This window comes from Colius striatus, chromosome 4 (assembly GCF_028858725.1).
Source record: "Colius striatus isolate bColStr4 chromosome 4, bColStr4.1.hap1, whole genome shotgun sequence".
In the NCBI taxonomy this organism is placed as follows: Eukaryota; Metazoa; Chordata; class Aves; order Coliiformes; family Coliidae; genus Colius; species Colius striatus.
In genome coordinates, this window is record NC_084762.1 from 34,417,845 (window position 1) to 34,437,767 (window position 19,923).

General features: G+C 41.9%; 1 protein-coding gene across 1 annotated transcript; it reads left to right on the forward strand.

Moving 5' to 3' along the window:
* Positions 1-946: 946 nt before the first annotated feature.
* C4H6orf62 (chromosome 4 C6orf62 homolog) lies at positions 947-9,102 on the forward strand. The gene is made up of 5 exons (XM_010196410.2): positions 947-3,216; positions 5,549-5,725; positions 6,296-6,418; positions 7,181-7,315; positions 7,832-9,102. Exons 1-5 carry the CDS (start codon positions 3,088-3,090, stop codon positions 7,955-7,957), a joined length of 690 nt encoding a protein of 229 aa, XP_010194712.1. The 5' UTR covers positions 947-3,087; the 3' UTR covers positions 7,958-9,102.
* The last annotated feature ends 10,821 nt before the right edge of the window (positions 9,103-19,923 follow it).

Consider the following 19,923-nt stretch of genomic DNA (forward strand, 5'->3'; position numbering starts at 1 on the left):
CCCCAAGGATTAGGTTTGGTCTCTGGAACAGCAAGTACTGTTAATTAATAACAACTAGCCAGCCTCCTCAGGAAGCGTTGTGACTGTCGCAGAGGAACAGATTGCTACACACCAGCCACATGCAGGTTTCTGTTGTCAGACCAGTACTGGGGACAGGCCGTTGTCATGTCATCGTTAAGAAAAATGTTACATTTTTTTTAATGTAGTTGCAGTTCACTTCACGTATATACGATGGGCTGAATACAAACTCCAGAGACCAAAACTAAAGTAATCAGGCCACTCGCTACAAGAACTGAAAGCTGTGTTCACCAATAATGTTAAGGCGCTTAAGGCTGAAAGAAATATAAGCATTCCCTTCATGAAGGACAGCAGCGCCGCAGGGGAGAGCGGCCGCATCCGCAGACGAGGTGCCGGTGCGGGAGGCGAGCGCTGCCCCGGCTCGGGCACACACCCCCTTGGGGAGGGGAGGGGAGGGGAGGGGAGGGGAGGGGAGGGGAGGGGAGGGGAGGGGAGGGGAGGGGAGGGGAGGGGAGGGGAGGGGAGGGGAGGGGAGGGGAGGGGAGGGGAAGGGAAGGGGACAACACCCCCGCCCCCCCTTCCGAAAACCGCGTTGAGCAACTCCATCCGGGTCCTTCTCCCGCGGGCTGTGCCCCACTCGGCATCACGTGGGGCATGAGGGCCTTCGCACGAGGCCTTGGGGGGGGATGCAGGAGTGGGGAAGAGTGACCCAGATACTTGGTGCGGTGATAGGTCGGACATACTGAGCCGCTGTTGCACCCTACTCTCTTTCTCTACCGAAAAGGAGCGTCTATGGTTGTCGAGACTGCCCCCGAGCCCTACTGTTTGGAACATAGGATTCTACCTCCTCCCCCCCGACCCGAGCGCTTGGTAGGCGCCGGCAGGGAGCGCGCGCAGTGTGGGCAGGGCGGTGCCTGTGTGACTCAGGCGCTGCCATTTTAGGTGGTGGGTGCTGGCTGCGTAGCTCCGCTCCGCTCCCCTCCCGGGACGAGGCATAGGAGCAGCACCAGGCGCTTCCGCTCGCCGCCGCTACCGCCTTCGAGAACGTCTCGGGACCGCCGGGGCGACGAGAGGCTCTCCACAGTCCTTCTACCCTTCTCCTGGCCATCCCCGTCCTCCGCCGCTCCGGGATCTCTATGCCCGTCGCCCTCCGTAGGACCCACTAGCGCAGGGACTCGCCGCCGTCTCCTTCTTCTCCTTCCGCCGCTGCCACCGCCGTCGCCTCTTCGTCCTCCTCTTCCTCTGTCCGCCACCATTTCCCCTCTCCCCGGCACCGGGGCGCTGAGCTAGACTATGGGGACGAGTTTGGGGCTGAGCAGCGGCAGAGCGGGCGGTCCGGTCACCGTGTGCGCTGCAGCAGGCATGGGGGGGCTCCGTGGCTTCGTGGCTTTATCTTGACATGGCCCCTCTCCGTGCTGCCAGCAGCGCCGCCGCCTCCACTGCTCCCCCTGCGCCCGCCGGTTGCGGGTAGCGAGCGGGACACGGCCTCGAGCTCTCATCTGAGTCTCTCAGTCTCTTGCTTAAGTTGAGGGGGGAAGGTTGGGGAGGGCTTCTTTTTTTTTTTTTTAATTTTTTTTCCCCCTCTTTTTGGCAAGAGAGGAGGGGGGAATACTTTTCCCCCTCTTCTTAACCTGGTCCGACGAATTTGCTAACCGAAAAACTTTTTAACCCCGACTAATCAAACAGCTGGGGGGGGGAAAATGTCTGGAGAGAGGAAGAAAATAACCTGATAATTGGGGATTTACTTTTTGGGGGGAGAGAGAGGAAGAAAATAACCCGGTAATTGGGGGTTTGCATTTTTGGGGGAGGATGTTTTAGAGGCTTAAAATTGCAATCTAGAGTTGCAATTTAAAATTAAGACCCCAAACCTCACAAAAATTTAGACACCGGAAACCTATCTTGCCAGAAAAGCAGGAACAAACCTCTCCATGTTGTCCAAGTCGTGACCATGAAGTGAGAGGGGAGCCGCTGCTCTGTCGCGGGTGTCCCGCTGCCCTGGGCACCGGCTGCCCGCTGCAGCCCCTGCCCGCTGTGTAGAGAGAGGCCAGAAGAGGAGCAAAGAGCATTGGCCATGCACAGCCTCGGCTAACCGTGCTCCCTGCGGAACGCACCAGCGGCAGAGAGAAAAGGATCCTAGGGAATCAGCAGCCCAGGGGGTGTGTGAGGTGTTGGGGGATGTAGAGCTCTCCCACTGGTAAGGAGCCCGGGTTTGGGGCACTGATTTGAGTGTCAGTCTCTAGGTGAGATAGCACTGTCCCTTGAAGCCTTTGCCCACCCCTCGTCTATGGCCATCATGATCTCTTTTCTCTCTGGCAGCAGTGGCCTCAGGGCAGTGATGTGCCTGATGATGAGCAGAATGAAGTTAGAAATTACTCCACTGTTTTTTCTCTTTGCTCCCCTGCAAACCAGCACTGTGTTGTCTGTAGTTGACTTTGTTGTGGGCAGAGAAATGTCATACCTCTCAGGATGTGCACTCGTTTGCATCCTTTTCTCTGCTCTCCACCAAGTGTAATAATTTTAAAGAGAAAAAAAAAAGACGGGCAGCATAGCAATAGTGGAAAGCTGAGAATAATAATCAGTAGAGTCATGAGTCTGGCTGGGGTAAACGGCAATTTGTAATTTCAGCTTTTTTTTTTGTAAGCAGAGCAAGAGCACCCCCACACACCCCACCCCCTCATGGATTGGGCTTGTGCCAGTTGCTTTTTATTGTACACATAAATTGTGGTAAGATTATATTTTTTCATTCTTACCCACTTATTCCTGCAGCTAAACTGTTCAAATTTTTGTCTTAAAAATTTTTAGGTTTTTTTTTTCTTGGTTTATTGTAAAACCTGTTGTCCAGCCATGGCTGGACAACTACTTATTTTGTTTCGTGGTCCCTCCGATACCACAGTCTCGTAAAATATTGCCTGAGGTGCGGTTTTGGGTTACACTAGCGTTTTATCTATCCAGTTGTATTAGCAGGAATAAAACATCCTTTTTTTTTTCTGTTGTACTCGAGTCTTAATGAAAAAGCGCCCATAGTTTAGTGTCAGTTTCCAAAGGCTTTAGTACCACCTGTGTTACAAAATGGGGGACCCAAACTCCCGGAAGAAACAAGCTCTGAACAGACTTCGTGCTCAGCTTAGAAAGAAAAAAGAATCTTTAGCTGACCAGTTTGACTTCAAGATGTACATTGCCTTTGTGTTCAAAGACAAGGTAACTTGGTTTTAATGTTTTTCTCTTAACGGTGGTGTCTGTTACCATGCATGTGAACTAGTCTTGCTGCCTCGTGGTTTATCCATCAACTTGGTAATGTTTTTGTTCAGTTGTTAATTGCTCCAATATTTACTGAGTTCATGTTTGTCATTTGGACTTTTCCTGTGCTTGTAGTTTTGTAATGCAGGGGGTGACAGTGCCTCGTTAAGTGATCACTTGCTGACTTCACTCTTGGATAGATATTTTTCAGAGTTCAAAATGTAATTCCTTAAGCCTAATTGAGGTCCGAATTGCGTTAAGTGTTGGCGGTGAACAGTTGAGTTGAAAAGGGAGGCCTGGCTTGAGTGGTTACCGAAGCTACTGTGTTTATCTGGTTAAAGCAGAAGGGAGAAGCTGGCAGTTAAAGGGAGGAGTCACACAATGGAATATTGGAACAGCCCATGTGCGCAGGCATATGTGAAACTGCTGCTGCCATTTGGAAAGGGAGCAGGGAGGGGAAGAAGCAAGTCTTCATTTGCTTGGCTGCCTTGTCTGCTGCGTGTCTGGGCCAGGGTGGGGGAGCCTGGTCACATTTTTCAAGCTAGCTATAGACTCAGAGTTGTAGGAGAGTTTCTATCCACAGAAAGTGAAGGTGCTTGCAGTAAACGAATGTGCTGAGCAAATGATGCGGAAGTGAAGATAGTAGCAAATGGTTAGAGAGTACATAATGCAGTAAAGACATGTAGATGAGCAGGGAAGTTGTTTATTCTCCTCAGATATGTAGGTTTTGCATTTGCTGTAGTATTTGTGGGTTTCAATGAAGACTCTGCCATTTTAACTTCCTTATTTGAAAAGTTTCCCTTAAAATTCCCAAGTTCTCTTTGCTTTTGTTCATCAGTTCTAGTACAAACAGAGACGGATATAGCAGGATGTAATGTCTTGGTCCTGTCTCATAGTGATAGAGATATCAATGTTTAAGCAGTGGTAACAGTTAGACTTTTTAGAGTTTATAACTTGAATCGTTTCAGTTGATCTTTCATACCACATTGTAGAAGTTTATTGCAAATACCTGTTTTAAATCCTATAAAATTTCCTTATCACAGTGAACTAATGTGTCCATCCAGTACCGGTTTGCTTAAATAAGAGCTTTGCTCAGCCTGACTTGGTCAGCAGATCTTTGTCTGTTACGTATGTTCTTGCTGGGGTGCAGAGGGTTACTTGGTAAAATGCTTTGTTTGTCATGTAGTTCTTAAATAGGTCAAGACTTCTGTATGAGCTATAACAAAGTTGTTAGAAGCAGACATACATACCCCTTCAAGCCATTTTACGTACAGGGAAAACTGTTCTTCCAAATTCCCCATAATGTTTTGGGCTTGCTTGAGAAATACTGGAATATTTGTAGGAAGTAGAAAATTAATTAGGAAATTTAAATAGTTGTCCTTTGAGAAGGTTATGACTTGTAGCTAACTTAGATTGGATCTTGGTCAGTTGCTGTGCCCAGACGTAGCATTAAAAGACTACTTTTTATAAATCTTGATGTCAGGAGGTTGGGACATCTCTTTTTTCTATAGTAGCCAGCAACCGGACAAGGGGAAATGGGATGAAGCTGGAATACAAAAAGTTTCACTTAAACATAAGAAGAAACTATTTCACTTGTGAGGGTGAGGGAGCCCTGGCACAGGCTGCCCAGAGGGGTTGTGGAGTCTCCTTCCTTGGAGGTCTTCAAAACCCACCTGGACATGTTCCTATGTGACCTGATCTAGGTGAACCTGCTTCAGCAGAGGAGTTGGACTAGATGATCTCTAAAGGTCCTTTCCAACCCCTACCATTCTGTGAACTTTAAAGTATTGAAAAAGGGCCAGGGGAAAAGTGTTCCTTAATTTGCAAAGAGAAGGTCACAGAAGGCTCTCGGTCCGCCCAAAGTCATGTACACTGCTCCGTAACCCTCACAGTGAAATAGTTTTTTCTTATGTTGAAGTGGAACTCTTTGTGTCCCAGCTTCATCCCATTACCCCTTGTCCTGTTGCTAGCTACTATAGGAAAAAGGGATGTCCCGACCTCCTGACACCGTTTAGTTCTTAGGTGTGTCTTTAACATTTGCAAGATAGGTGTGTAAATTTATATCTTTGAAAACTGCAAAACCACAAACTTTTTTATAAGAAGTTGTTGTAAAGATTCTGTTTAATTTTGCATGTAAATTTGTGTAGTTTGTCAAAGTCCTATATACATGTGCATTTTATACATGAATGCTATGAGAAGGTAAAAAATTGTGAAATAAACTGTTGTCTATAACAGCCTGGAAAGGATTGTGATCTCTAATGTAACCTATGGTTTGGTTTCTTTCTTTTTTTAGAAGAAAAAGTCAGCACTTTTTGAAGTGTCTGAAGTGATACCAGTCATGACTAATAATTATGAAGAAAATATCCTGAAAGGTGTGCGGGATTCCAGCTATTCTTTGGAAAGTTCCTTAGAGCTTCTGCAGAAGGATGTAGTACAGCTCCATGCACCCCGCTACCAGTCTATGCGCAGGGTAAAGTTCCACTTCACACTACTGAATTTTAGTTTCTCAGCATTTGTGCTTTTCTTTGTGAATGTTCAAGGTTAATCCTGTTCTTTTAGTTTCTTGACTTTTCTGCTACATGAGGGTTCTGCAGGCATGTTTTTTGTGGTCTAGTTTGAAGGGTAACAGCATATGTATTTTGAAATTTTGTTTAAATATGTAGTGCTGAAGCTTTGCCTTTCATCTGTTGCATTCAGATGTGCCTTGGAAATTGTCTTCTTGCCATCCTTGTCCTTTAGTAGATGTGTTAATTCTTGCAACAACTCGTGCTGTACAACTAAGTGGCTTTGCTTTATGAATATTGGAAGATAGTCTTTGGGAATGTCTTCTTAAACTTGGAGTTTATATTAACTGAGCACTGATATAAAACTTCATGGAAGGCAAGGAGGAGTTTAGTTGTGCTGTGAGCAATACAAATGGAAAATTACACAGACGTGGTAACAAGTACCGCCTTTAAGCTATGTACCTGTATAGATAAATTGCTTATCTGTGTCTTTGACGAATGGAGGGAATGTAAGCACAGAACTTTACTACTTGCAGGATGTGATCGGCTGTACCCAGGAGATGGACTTCATTCTTTGGCCTCGTAATGATATTGAGAAGATAGTCTGTCTCCTCTTTTCTCGGTGGAAGGGATCTGATGAACCCTTTAGGCCTGTTCAGGTATTTGGTTTTGTTTCTTAAGTTCAATAAGTAACTTATCCTTCCCCCCAAGTGTAAATACTCTCTTTTCTTAAGCAATTACTTGGTTAAGGTACGTGACCTCTGTAGATATTAAACTATGATGTCTGTCTGTATTTCTAAAGTAGTTAATGTTTTCAATGCCAAATTCTGATTCCTGTCTTTACGTGCTGCTGTATTAGCGCTTGTAAAATTTCAGCACCTGAAGGACCTTGGCAAATGGCGTGTATGTATAGATGCACATATCACGTTACTATTTATAGAAGTGTTAGATGGGACTCTCAGTACAATTTAATCTTGATCTAAATATGATGTTTAGACTTTTTTTCAGTAGCCAACTTTAGCTCTTTACCGTCAAGTTTTTGAACAATATTGTTTGTATTTTTCTGTGCTGGTTCTGCAATAATAGTAAGTTAGTGAGAGCAATGTGCTGTATTGATGATGCATAGGGACATTCTGCCCTATCAAACTGCATCTAGTTTTATGTCTGCAGTTCGTGCTGTTCCTTCCCATTGCTAATATGTCACTGCAGTAGCTACTGTAGCTACTGGCAGAGTGAAACCAGGGAACTCTTGAAGTTGTGCCAGGACTCAGGTATATCTTTTAACTGTGGTCCCCAATATCTGCTTTTCACAGATGAGAAAAAGAAACAAAAATGGTTGTAAAACCCCAGAATGAAGGAAAGTAATTGGTTAGGTGTGAGATTTAGCTTAAATATTTTGCTCCCCTCCTCACACAATGCAGGCCAAGTTTGAATTTCATCATGGTGACTATGAAAAACAGTTTCTGCATGTTCTGAGCCGAAAGGACAAGACTGGAATTGTTGTCAACAACCCTAGCCAGTCAGTGTTTCTCTTCATTGACAGACAGCACTTGCAGGTAAGCTATTTTGTCCCTCATCTTAGCAAGTGTGTTAATTGTAAGATGTTTTTTTTCTTGGGAACATCAGTAACTCTACTGCAAAATTCCTACTTGCATTTCAGCAAGTTTCAGAGGAAGCTGCAGATTGTATTCATACACGTGGAAACTAGCTGTGGGTCACAGATGTATCCGCATTGACTTGATTTAATGTTCTTGCTTTAAAAAGTTATTAAACAGACCTTTAACAGTGTTTTGGAAAAACTAAAACACTGGCTTAATTTGGATGATATTACAGAAGTTACTCAAGCGAAGAAAGAACAGAATAGTGAAAATGTTTTAGGTGCTAATAGTCACAGACTACTTTTGAGTTCAGGCTGTTCATGTGGGTTAGTTGATGACTTTGAAATGTCTACGTAGCTCCTCCTCAACTAGCAGGAAGCTTATAATCAGGCTGGATCGCTGGGGATCTGTCTATTAGTCTTGCATTAATTTTCACATTTAACAGCTTTTTCTTTGGATTTTCTTTGTCTCTAGACTCCAAAAAACAAAGCTACAATCTTCAAGTTATGCAGCATCTGCCTGTACCTGCCACAGGAGCAGCTCACTCACTGGACGGTTGGTACCATAGAGGATCACCTCCGTCCTTACATGCCCGAGTAAGGCACTGGCCAGCAAAATGGGGAAGATCACAGAAGGCAGCAGTGGATTTTTCACTTTCCTCACCACTTTATTTCCGAATCTAGAAGAAAATGGACTCATGTTCAGAACACTATACATTGTGAAACTTGATCATCCTGGATTTTATTTAATCATTTGTGTCTCAGAACTTTACAATTTTTTTTAGATGTTTTCTGCATGGACCTTGTGAAAGAGAGGATGCTCTGCACGCTTCTGCACTGCATCAGCATCTTACTAAAATGTGAAATGAAGGGACTGTACACTGAAACAAATGTGTCCGAAAGCACAAGGTGATCATTTGTGGTGGTGTTCCCATTTGTGCTGGTCATGCCCACTAATATCTATAATGTTAACCATGAGTATTTGGAGGGTGAGAAGTGAATGTAACGGGTATAAAAGCCTTATAGCTTTGCTGTTAATGATTGTATCAAAGAGCACTATCATTCGTTGTAGTGAACAGGAAAGTGGCTACTACAATAGGAAGTAAGCGTGGGAAAGAAATCTTTTACAAGCATCTCATTTAATGTGTAGGCATTTTTGCCTTTTTTATTTTGCTGGGCCATGTCTTAAGTTTCCTGGCACTTTTGTTTTTGATCTCTTTCCCCAAGTTGCTGTATAACTGTACGAAACTATTCTTTTGAGTTGGATGCATTTATACAGATGAGGCAGACCTGGAGTCTGAAGTTGCTAAAGCAGCTAAAAATAAATAATAGCTGCAGAAACAATGTTGGTAGAGGATTATTTTTTTTTCTTGAGAGTTGAGACTTGTAAGCTTGCAGGTGAACTGTGCAGGAAATACTGGTTTCTAAAACATTTCTTATGGAAAACCCATTGAGGTTTGTTTTTTTTTCTTTTGGAATAGACATTATAAACAATGTAAAATAGTGTTTGGAGTGTCAAAAGTTGGTTCTGATGGAACATTTTAAGATTGTGCAATGATAAAAGGAAGACTACTGTATAGTTTTGATGACAAGGCTCTGCTTAAAAGGTTGAGTACTTTACTGGAGTAAAATTGCATAAGCCTGCTCCCTTTGGATAAAAATAGTGCTTACCTGTTTAAAACTTGTATTTAGCTTTTGTTTGGAATTGGAAAAAATTGGAATTTAAATAAATTAGGTGAAAGATGACTGGTTTTCTTAATGCAAATCCTATTAATTGATTTTTAGGAGTGTCTTACATTTTGAGAATGTCACCCGTTACGAACACCAGAAATGTACAGACTGTAAAAGAGTATTAATCTCAACAAAGATTAGTGGCAAAAGTGTGATTACGTATGTGGGCAATATGTTTATTTTGAAAAGCAGCTGTCAGAAGTAATATAATTACTAGCATACTATTGTATTGGTACATGGGTATTTTTAGTTCTTTGGTCATAAGGTCCTACAGGTTAAATTAGAACACCCTAGAAACACACTGCCTGAAAACTGCAACTTTTCATTAAAAAATTCCTTGAGTTACAAAGAAGTATCTTGAAAATGCTGCTCTACAAAATGCTGAGACTTTCTAGTTTTGTAGGGCATGCACAAGATGCACAGGCTACATTATTTGTTCTTCATGATGGTGATTCCAGAGTTATTAACTCTGCTTTCTTGGGAGAACGTAGCTCCATAACACCAATTTTAAGTGGGTCTGTTCTACCCAGCTAACGATTGTTACGCTTTTGCTGGGCTGCCAGATTGAGCTGTTAGCCACCTGCATTGTGCAAACAGAGTGGGGGGGAAAGACAAAGGGGAACAACAGGCTTCTGAGTGACACTGAGAATCATGGGGTGTATGAGAGCATTCTTAATTCATTTGACACCTTTGAAAGGTGTCTGTACTTAAACTGAAGAACTTTTGAGGGAAAAGATTAAACTGGAAAATTGTCCCCCTTTCTCAGTGCAGCTTCCAGTTGAATCTCAGTGTTTGTGTGTCATGTTACTTCAAGATGTCCTTCAGAAGTGAATGGAAGCAGTTCACAGTATCTGGTTTTGGGTTTCAGGCCCTCCTTATATCAGCTTAGTGGCTTTTTGGTAGGTTTTGTTAACATCCCAGTGTAGGTTTTATCTCCCAAAACTAATGTTTACAAAGTGCAGTTTGTGGCTGTAAACTTACTTTGTTCAGTGGAACTGATCATAAATACAAAAAAGACTCTTATTATAGGACAAGAATTTTGTTAACTCTCTGTTGTCAGCTGCTTGTGTGGCTGTTTTGGGAATGTTAATACTGAGAATTGAAATCTTGCATGAATATGGGAGTTTTACCAGGCTTGAGGATTTGTCATGTGAACTTGTCAAGCGCAAATGGGGCAAGGATAGATGTAGAGGCAGCAAAATTAAGTAGACAGAGGCCTGTTAAATCTTTAGCACCAAAACAAAGTCTGGTGAAGGGAAGTGGGGGTTAGATGCTTCCTAGATTGAGAGGAAGCTGCTCAAAATGTAGTGGCTTGCATGTGTCTGTGTAGTTTCCCTTCACTTTTCAAGCTGCACAGATGGTGTAAAAAATATGGTAAGATGGACAGAACTGTTTGTGCAACATTACCCATATGCAGCTAGGCCAGTAGCTAGTTTGCAGCTGATGCGGTCTGTCACATCTGTCTCAAAGCATAAAATGCTTCTGGAAAGCTATTTTGTTACACTAAAATTGTTGCATTGAGATACATCAGGGAAGAGAAACACATTGGGATTACTCAGTGTTCTTGTTAAGAATTGGTTACTCATACTGGAACTAGTCTTTTGAGAACTGAAAGCTTCAGATGAAGGTACTGATCTCTTACAAGTTGCCTTTTTGCATGGTGAAATGTTAAGCCTGTTAGAAACAAAGCTACTGGGAAAATGGTTATTTTGCCAGTTTCAATTTTTTAGACTTTAAAAAAATTGAATCCCTGACAGACTGACTTGATCTGCATTTACAGAATACAACACAGAGAAAATAAGTCTTCATGACAGGTAGGTGCTCTGCTCCTTGTGAAGTACCACATCTTTTTGTGTGTACATCATGCCATAATATATTAGTTTTAAAATGACTTGAAATGCCATAAATTCCTGCCCCTTGTACATACTCCCAGGTTGTGAGCTCTGCGGGCATCCTTCCCTTCCCCTTTCTGCTTGGCTGCTGGGAGGACGCTGCTCTTCCTTGCACGTGTCCTGTGCTGAATCAGGGTACTTGCAGTTAATGAATGCCATCTCGTGTGAAATCTGAGTCTAGGAACAGTGAGAATGGTCACTTCAGGGTTTTGGACTCCTTAAGTGCAAGATCATTTCAACAGCCACTTTCAGATTTCTTTTAAGATTATGGTAAGGTTCTTGCCAGTGGCATGGTAGTTTGTCTAGAATTGCTGCTTACACCCATTAAGCAGGAACATGTAGTGTGACAATTTACTTAACTGTTGTTTTCTTCTATTAGCTTGGAAAAACTGCTCCTATTTTAATTCTGCAGACTTGTATTGCAACAGCATACTCAGAGCTGTATAAACCTACAGATTTAGGAACAGCTCTCTGGAAATGAGGTAATGAGATAAAGGGCTTTGTTAGAGTTTTACAAAAGGGAAAGAAGTTTAGCATGAGTGTTTCAGGCATGACACTGCTCTGAATCGTGTTTATTCTAGAATTCGTGTTGTGGAAAGAGTCACATATAAACCACTCTCTCCCAAACCATATGGCTGTGTTAACACACAAAAACCTGTATGCATTTCTGGGTATAGGTTTGGCACCTTTACAAGTTGTTGCCATGCTAGTGGTGTGAAAGCAAGGCCAGAGCTTGTCAGTGTGTTTCACACCTGCCAGGCTACTTGGCTTGGTTGTAGGAGTTTGGCATGACTGTGAGTTAAAAAGTTCAGATAGAGCCTCTACACTGGGACAAGAAGTTCTCTTAGCTTTGCTCTCTCCTACTGGGAGTACACAGGGGCTGGGAGCTTTGTATTGGTTTGGAGTTTAAACCTTCCGTATGGTGTTCTTGGAGCACAGACGAGCTCAGTGCTGTACTGAGGAGCAAACCATGGTTCCATTTACAGTAGCAGGTGCTGCTTTCTGCTGTGTGTAGGGCAGCTGGGAGTTTGCAGGGCTAGCTGACAGTGCTGAGGCTGTGCAGGGCTGCATCACTTCTAGAACTTAACCAAAGCCAGTAAAGTGATAAGCATAATTTCTCTTCTGCATGGCTGACTGGAGTGATTTTTAGGGCTGAAGATATCTGTGACCTAGTTCTGCTTGGAAAGAATTTACATATGGAAAGGTCCCTTAATTTGAGCACAATTACTGTATGCTAGAGCACCAACTCTACGAGCTGCTTTTCTGGACTCTTGAAATCTATTCAAGCAGCTACTGTTTTAAGCAAAAGAAATCACAGATCCAGAATCCTGCTACAGTGGTACTCCAGGTGCTGTTTTGACGAACAAAAGAAGGGAATCTATGTGTGGTTTTATGGGTTTTTTCCCCCCCTCTTGGTGGTTAGCCAATGTTTTTTCTTTGATTAGAGCTTGCAGGTAATTTGCTCTAGTTTTGGTAAGAGCTATATATGCCGCAGTGTCCCACAACCATGGCAGCTTGGGACCAGGGGATCTGGCAATGGCAGGCATTCAGTGAATGCATTACAGAATCAAAGAGGTAATAACTGTCATCATGTTGTCTCTGAAATCTTAATTAGCAACATAGGAATCAAAGTGCTTTTTTTTTTCTTTTATTCCCATGGGCAGTGAGGTAAGGGAGAGCTTTTAAAGTTTCTTTCTACTGGTTGAATGGTTTCTGCAGTTGGAGAATTCTAAAATGATTAGTAATAAAATGGAGATAGAAATTCTTCCATGTGCCCTGGCGGTGGCTCAGAGCCAGTCAGTGAAGCTGGACAGAATTGGAGTCCTGTTCAGAACAGTTACTTAACAGCCTAATTCTCCCTGCCCCCCATCCCCTTTAGGTAGTTACACTTGCCAGTTTGAGAATTTTAAACTAACTAGCTTGTAATTAAATTGGCAGAGTAACGCAGGTGAAGCAGCTCCCCTGTGACAGATGGTGCAACTTGAGAGACTAATGAGGAGTCCTGATAGTTAAATGCCTGTCTCAGCAGTGATGCCCTTCCTTACCCTCTCCACTCCCCATTTATCACTGACAGGTTGCTTCTTCCCAAGACCTGGAATCAGTAATGACTGAATCCCTCCTCACAGCACCTTAAATCTGTGATTGCTGTTTGTTCTGATTAGTATCTGGACTCTTGGGTTCAAATGGCAGTGAGAACAATTCTGTTCCAATTCCTCCTTTTGTCAAAGAATTTGTAAGGCATGGTTATGCCTTACTGCTGATGCCTGGGTGCTGGTCTGAATGCATTTGTGCAATAGCAGTGATGGGAAATGCTTGGCTGACCAAGGTACTGCACTGAGAGTGAAGCTGCAAGCGCTCTCATTGATGAGACAAACTGTTCCTCAGTGTGTCACATACTGCTGTGTGAAAAAGTTGGCCCTCCGTAAGGGCAGACTTCTAGACATTAAGGAGAACGGTGTAGGAGTTTGGTATGTTTAAAAAAAAAAAACAAACCACAAAAACCAAACAGCATGGTATGAAAGGGATGGTCTCGTTTGCACCTCTGTGACAGGGAGCTCACAGATGTCTGTCAGTTACTGGTTATGTGATCTGGTGTACTAATAAGACTCTCAGAATTATCTGATCAAGTCACTTTGCTTGTTTGTAAGAGAATCATGCCTAAATCTGCAGTGGTAGAACCAGGTCAACCCCACAGGAGATCTGTTCTGCTGCCAGCTGGAAACTTGTACCATTTGTCCTTAGTATGGTAATTTTCCCCCCATTACTTCCTTTGAGACTCAGCTAAGGTAAGACATGGATTCTTCAACATGTAGGTTAGGATGAAATCAGTAAAGAACACTTCCAAATGTTACACCTGATGTGTGGCAGTTTACTCCCAAAGCTAGGCAAGCCCTATGGTGACAATTCCTTCCAAGATCTTCTCCAAGCCTAAACTGTGAAGTAAAGTATGAGGTTAATGTGCTGCTGTTGCTGGAGGGGTAGCAGACAAGGTTGTCTTAAAATAATCAGTTCAATGAACCACTTCTAAAATAACTGTCCTGCATATTAACGATGTCCCTCAGTAATTAGGCAGCACTAAAATACCATGTTGAATAGCCTGTTATAAGGGAGAAGAGAATTCACTTGTCACTTCAGGAAGGGATGGAGTTTTTTTCTGTTTCCTTCTTTGCCAGCCAACAGTCCTTGCCAGGCTCAAATGGGAACAAGAGGACACTTGTTCCATGTTGAAGTTTGCCACTCTTAATTTGGCTGGACATTTTTCAGTTGTAATTATGTAGATAGGATGAATGCTGAGTGATAGAATGAGACCACTTGACTATGGTAGGCTCCTGAGGCCACCAGCTTTGACTGAAGGAAGCTCAAAGTGAAGCTGCAGTGGGACAGTTACACAGGGACAGAGTTGCCCCAGTGCACAGAGCTGCCAGCATTCTGAACCTTTCAGGATATATTGAACTTGGCACCTCCTTCATTCTTGCCCTCTGCCTTTGATTAGTGAAAACCATGCTTGTGTTACAGTGAGGGAGGGTGGGTTTTTAGCAGTTGAGAGAGTAGTTTCAGTCCTTGCTTCTGTTTCCTTGCAGTCTACTACATGGGTAACCTATGAAAGAGAACTGGTTAACTTAAGTGAGAAAAAAAAGGTGACTGGAGATGCCAGAACATGTTAATAGGAAGATAACCAGAACAGTAACTGCTAAAGTCCCTAGGTGTGTCCACATGCTATGAGGAAACTTCCCTGTCTGCTCATGCTACTAATTGTAGAGGTGCCTTAAGATGCTCAAGATAAGAGGTCTAGGCAGAGGAAGTTGTGAGATACAATTTAATGGAGTGAAGCTTATAGTCCTGCTGAGCAAACACTTAATACAAAAAAGGTTGCTACTGTGGTAAGTATCTTCACAGAAGTGCTTTAGCAAAGCTTTGTGTTTCTGTAAGTGAGAATTGGGGATGATTCTGAGCATGAGTGCAAGTAGTGGTGAAAAAATGATACAGATGTACTGCTGAAGAGAGGATGCTACTATTAAAAGTTCAACTAGCTACAGGCACGTAAGCCACTTATGCTTCTGAGACAGCCTCAGAGAAAAAGCTTTTGTTGAGAAAGTATCTACCATGAACTGCTGTAATATTGCAGTAAAATACATGCTGGTAGCCTCCTGTAGGTGTGTGTGTGTATATATATATATGTATATTTGAGAACTTCCACTGAAGGGTAAGTTACCAGCTACAGCACTTGTTTTGAGAGTAATTTTGGAAAGTTTGCTAATGTATTAGTAAACTTGTTCAGTTTAATATTGAAAAATCTGTCTGTGTGAACAGGTGACTCACTGGAAATAATTTCTTTAGGTTTCAGGATGCACAGAAAAAGCCCTAGCTGCCCACTGAATTACAGAATTCAAATCACCGAAGGCAAGGAGACAAAGTCCATGACAAAAAGAAGTATCCATGCCCTTTAACTAGTGTAGATTAACTTTTTCAAATCACCCACTGAAGAAGAAAAGCTGAGGTCGTGGCTTATGCCAACTTGTAGTGCCTGTGTCAGATGGCTGGTTTTACTACAGCGTGCCAAGGATCCTTTGTCAGCAGTTTGAAGAAAGTGGTTAAACCTGTCCACAATGAGCCTTCAGCTGATGAGTAGCAACTTAACTCTACCACCTTCAACCCACCTCGATCTACTGCCTTACCCCAGTGAAAGGCTCATCAAATTTATTTTGACATGTCTGTAACTCTCAGATGATGATTCTGAAACAAATGTGTAGCCAGAACTTCAGGTAGGTAGAGGTGAAAAGCCCTGGTGATGTAACTGCATTTTCACATTTGGGAATCATGGAGAGATGATGAAATAAATCTCACATGAGCTTGTGTGCAAGGGTTCCACCACACCCTCTCTCTCTCCCACTCTCTGCTGGCAAGCTTTTATTTGGTGCAAAGAGATTTCAAAAACTATTAAATAGTTATCTTTTAAAATAATTAAATGTAAAATAATTTAAGATAATAAATTATCTTTTAAAAAGTAGTTTCATAAATCTTTATTCAATACTTTTGAATTTGTAACAGCGTCAGTAAATTACATTTTTTTTATTAGCCTCCTTTACACTTTCAAAGCAGTTTCCCGCTATGTTACAGGAACTCTGTACTATCCTCTTACAAAACTAGTTGTTTGTGAGAATATAGAGTGTGGTGTTCGTGTCTGCGAGAGACCTGAAGACACAGGACAGCACCCCAGGCCAAGAAAACAGAGCTCTCTTAAAACAGTCATGCTGGTAAACCATATGGCTGGTCCAAAGGTGCTTTCCTTCTGCTATTTTGACCCAAAAAAAGCCAGATGCATCCCCATGCTGTCATATTCTGTTGTTCATCTCAGGCACTAAATAGCAATTCTGGTGGCAATTAAGAAATATGTTCATTTATTATAGAAGTGAGACTAAATTCAGTTTATATAGACCATCATAGCTTTGTGCAGATGATGTATTGTATAAATGAGGAAATTATTCTATGTGGGATTCTTAACCCCAGCATTGTTATTCTTTAAATCTCTTATTAGCTGCCTAGATACTTGGTATGTCTACCTTGTGCAATTAACTTCCCTGTTGCTTTATTTGTTAAATCCACGGTGGCAAATGCCAAATTTCTTCCTTGCTTCAAAATCTGAGCTGTAATCAGTATCTCTTCTCCAATCTTAGCAGCAGAAGTATATCTTCAATGAAGGAAAAAAAAGGAACAGGTAAGAGGCTGTAGAGAGCACAAAATGCAACACTATTCCAGCATTTTAGATTATTATGAAGGGAATTAGCAAAAAGGAGTAGTGAAGACACATCCCTAACGGCCTGCTTGCAGATCCCCACCTCCTAGTAATTCACTGTAAGAGTCCTCTGAGAAAATGAAGGATAAAAAGAAACCCATTAGCTTGGTTCTGAGGAAAGGTGTGTTTTTTATTAGAAACCATTAGGTGTCAAAGACCTCAGCTGAAACTTCAAATCCTATTCCAGCCACCGCTGGCTCCTTTACAGCCTTTCTAAATCAGTTTGGGCTGGTTCAGATGCAAAATGTGTCTGTTACAAAGGCTTCACTTCTGTATGGAACTGAAGTATAGGTTAACTGCTTCTTGTACCTTGTTCAGAGAAAAGTGATGGAAACCTGGGAGGCCTTTGACCTTCTCAGGTTTAATGCTGTTTCCATTCATTAGAAGTCTTAACTTTTATTTACATGAGTCGAAGGGTGTACTTTTAAAACACACTCTCCGTGAAATAGGAGGAAATTCCCCCACAAAAAGCCTGAAAAGAACTGAGAGGAACATGATCCAATCATGATCTGAGGTAAGAGAACAATATTCAAATGTTGGAATTGCAGGGGAGAATGTACAACTGGTGGATATAAGTCTTAGTGAGATAAATTGCATCGGTTCATTTTTCTACATGATGCCATGTCAAAAGCATGTCAATCATGCCTAATGCAGATGTAGCACAAGCCCCATTAGTTGACAAGGGACAGGGTTTCAGTCTTCTTTCATTCTCTGAGGCTGCTGCTGACTCTCTTGCGATTGAGATGTCTCCTTGTTTCTCTCAGTTCTTTCCATTACCAAAATAGTTTCCTTGACCTTCTCAAGAAGGAAAAAGTTGTACTATGGCAATATTTGATATCCAGTGTCCCTTGTTCGATGAAAGCAGTAATCTGGCTTAAAGCTATTAATTGAGGTTATATGACTCAATCATTTTGGATCACCTCTGGAGAGAGCATTTACTTAAGGTTTTAGACCTTATGTAATGGACCAGGCATGCTTAATAGTAAACAATTCAGATGTTGGCCTCTTGTATGTACTACTGTAGGGAAAACCCCATAATCATAGGAGAATTTCAGGATTTAATTTCCAGTCATTTCCTAGTCATCACTGTGGTAGTATAAGGTTTAAACAGCTGCTCCAGTCCCACCCACACAGTGAAGGAATCAGAAAGTGCTGGGACTGAAAGGAGGGAAACTGGTAAAGATATAGATCACTCCCCACATACTTCTAAAGCTTTTAAAATTTTTTTCTATGACAGTTTCAATGAGGGGTTACTTTTCCATGATTTTTAATGCTCTGTGTGTTAGTTATTCCAAGTAGGATTACTTTAGTTCCAATCAGTCATAATCTCTTCATTAAAAGTAATGAATCAAAGCTGACAAGCTATTACAGCAGGATCAAAGAAAGTTTCAGAATGACTTTTTTTTTTTTTAAGACAGTGCTTTAAATTTGCATTAGAGGAAGAACTATTCTCAGTATAAAACTACCTTTAAATGACCTAGAGCAAAGGAATCTTCCTCCACTGAGAAATTCTGACTCAATCTGTAACTCACCCTCTATGTGAGCATCCAACAGAACTAAATCGTTTCCTGATTTTTTTGTTTTAGCATTTTATAGACTTGCTTAAAAAAGGGTTTAGAGAAAGCTGCTTACCCTAAATCTTGGTATTTGAGGACATGCTCTTAACATATCTTCACAAATGAAGACAGAAGTTGAGCCCACTTCAGAAGACTAAAATTTAGCCCATATCAACATCGCTTTACATTCTGTGAACATGTACCATCTTTTAAATGTGTGTAACAAATAAAAGCTTAAGAAAGTCCCAAGTTGAATTTTGCAACCAAATGGTGAAATCCCCAAATAAAATTCCCCCCCGAGTTTATCAAAATGAAACTTCTAAAACCAAACACCTTTTCAAAGTGAGGATTACAGCACAGAAATGAAATGCAATGGAGTCAACACCTCATTAGGGGAAGAAAAGCTACTATGTTCTGCTAAACATGGTGGATGATACCTACGTGATGTTCATGTCCACACTGACCCCAGGAACTGCTCTTTCTGTGTACAGCAACGCTGCTGTTGACACCACATCCACAAGTGTAGCTGTCAAACCCCCATGTAATGTGCCACCTCTGTTTGTATGCTCCTCCTCTACTTTCATTTCACAAACAAGTTTTCCAGGAGTTGCAGAAAGAAGTTTCACCTGTATTAAAAAAAAAAAAAGGGGGGGGGTGGGGAGAGAATAAAAAGCTTAGTGACAAGAGTACCAACACCTGATACTGTCCTGAATCAAACTGAAGGCAAATCTTGTTTAATTCTTGACTCATGAGACAAATCATAAGATGGAAAATGTAATGACTCAACTGTCATATTAGGTATTTCCATAAACTTTGAGCAGAAGACTGTTGCCTTAGGAAAAAAAAATGTATTTCTAGTGCAGATAAATATTTTAATTGACAGCTTAACAGAGCTTCAATACTTGCTGTGCTCTCAGGAACTGTTTAAGAGACAGCATTCTTCAGTTTTCCTTTTGCTTTAATCTGTGACTGAAAAAACAGATTTGAGGGAATACAAAATGTCTCTGTTGTGTAACATAGTTACAAAGAAGTATTTGCTTGCTCACAAAATGGAAATGAGACTGACAGCAACTCCTTATTCATTGTACTAAAGCAATCTCAGTAAAAATCAGTATTTTGAAATGAGCACTGGAGATGCTACTCAGATTGGCCTCCTTCAAACTGAAATTCGTATTCCTGGGTTGAAATATCCAAGGTTGTACCACATTGTATTACAGCATCATGATTTGCACACAGACTTTTATTCCAGCCCATTGGTGTTAAATAGAAAATTACAGTACTTCTATGGAACCGAGTTTTCCCCTGGAACCAACACAAGAAGATTTTGGAGATCAAACAGTTACTGCAATTCAGAGAATCACAAAATGGATTGGAAGTGACCTTTCGAGAAGTCTCATCTAGTCCAACCCTCCTGTTAAAGCAGGTCCATCTCAGTCAGGTCATGCAGGAATGTGTCCAGGCACGTTTTGAAAACCTCCAGAGAAGGAGGCTGCACAATATTTCTGAGCAGCCTGTGCCAGGCCTCCACCACTGAGTATTTAAAAAAATATTTGTTTAAAGTTTCTTCACTTAGTAGCACTATATTCAAAATCTG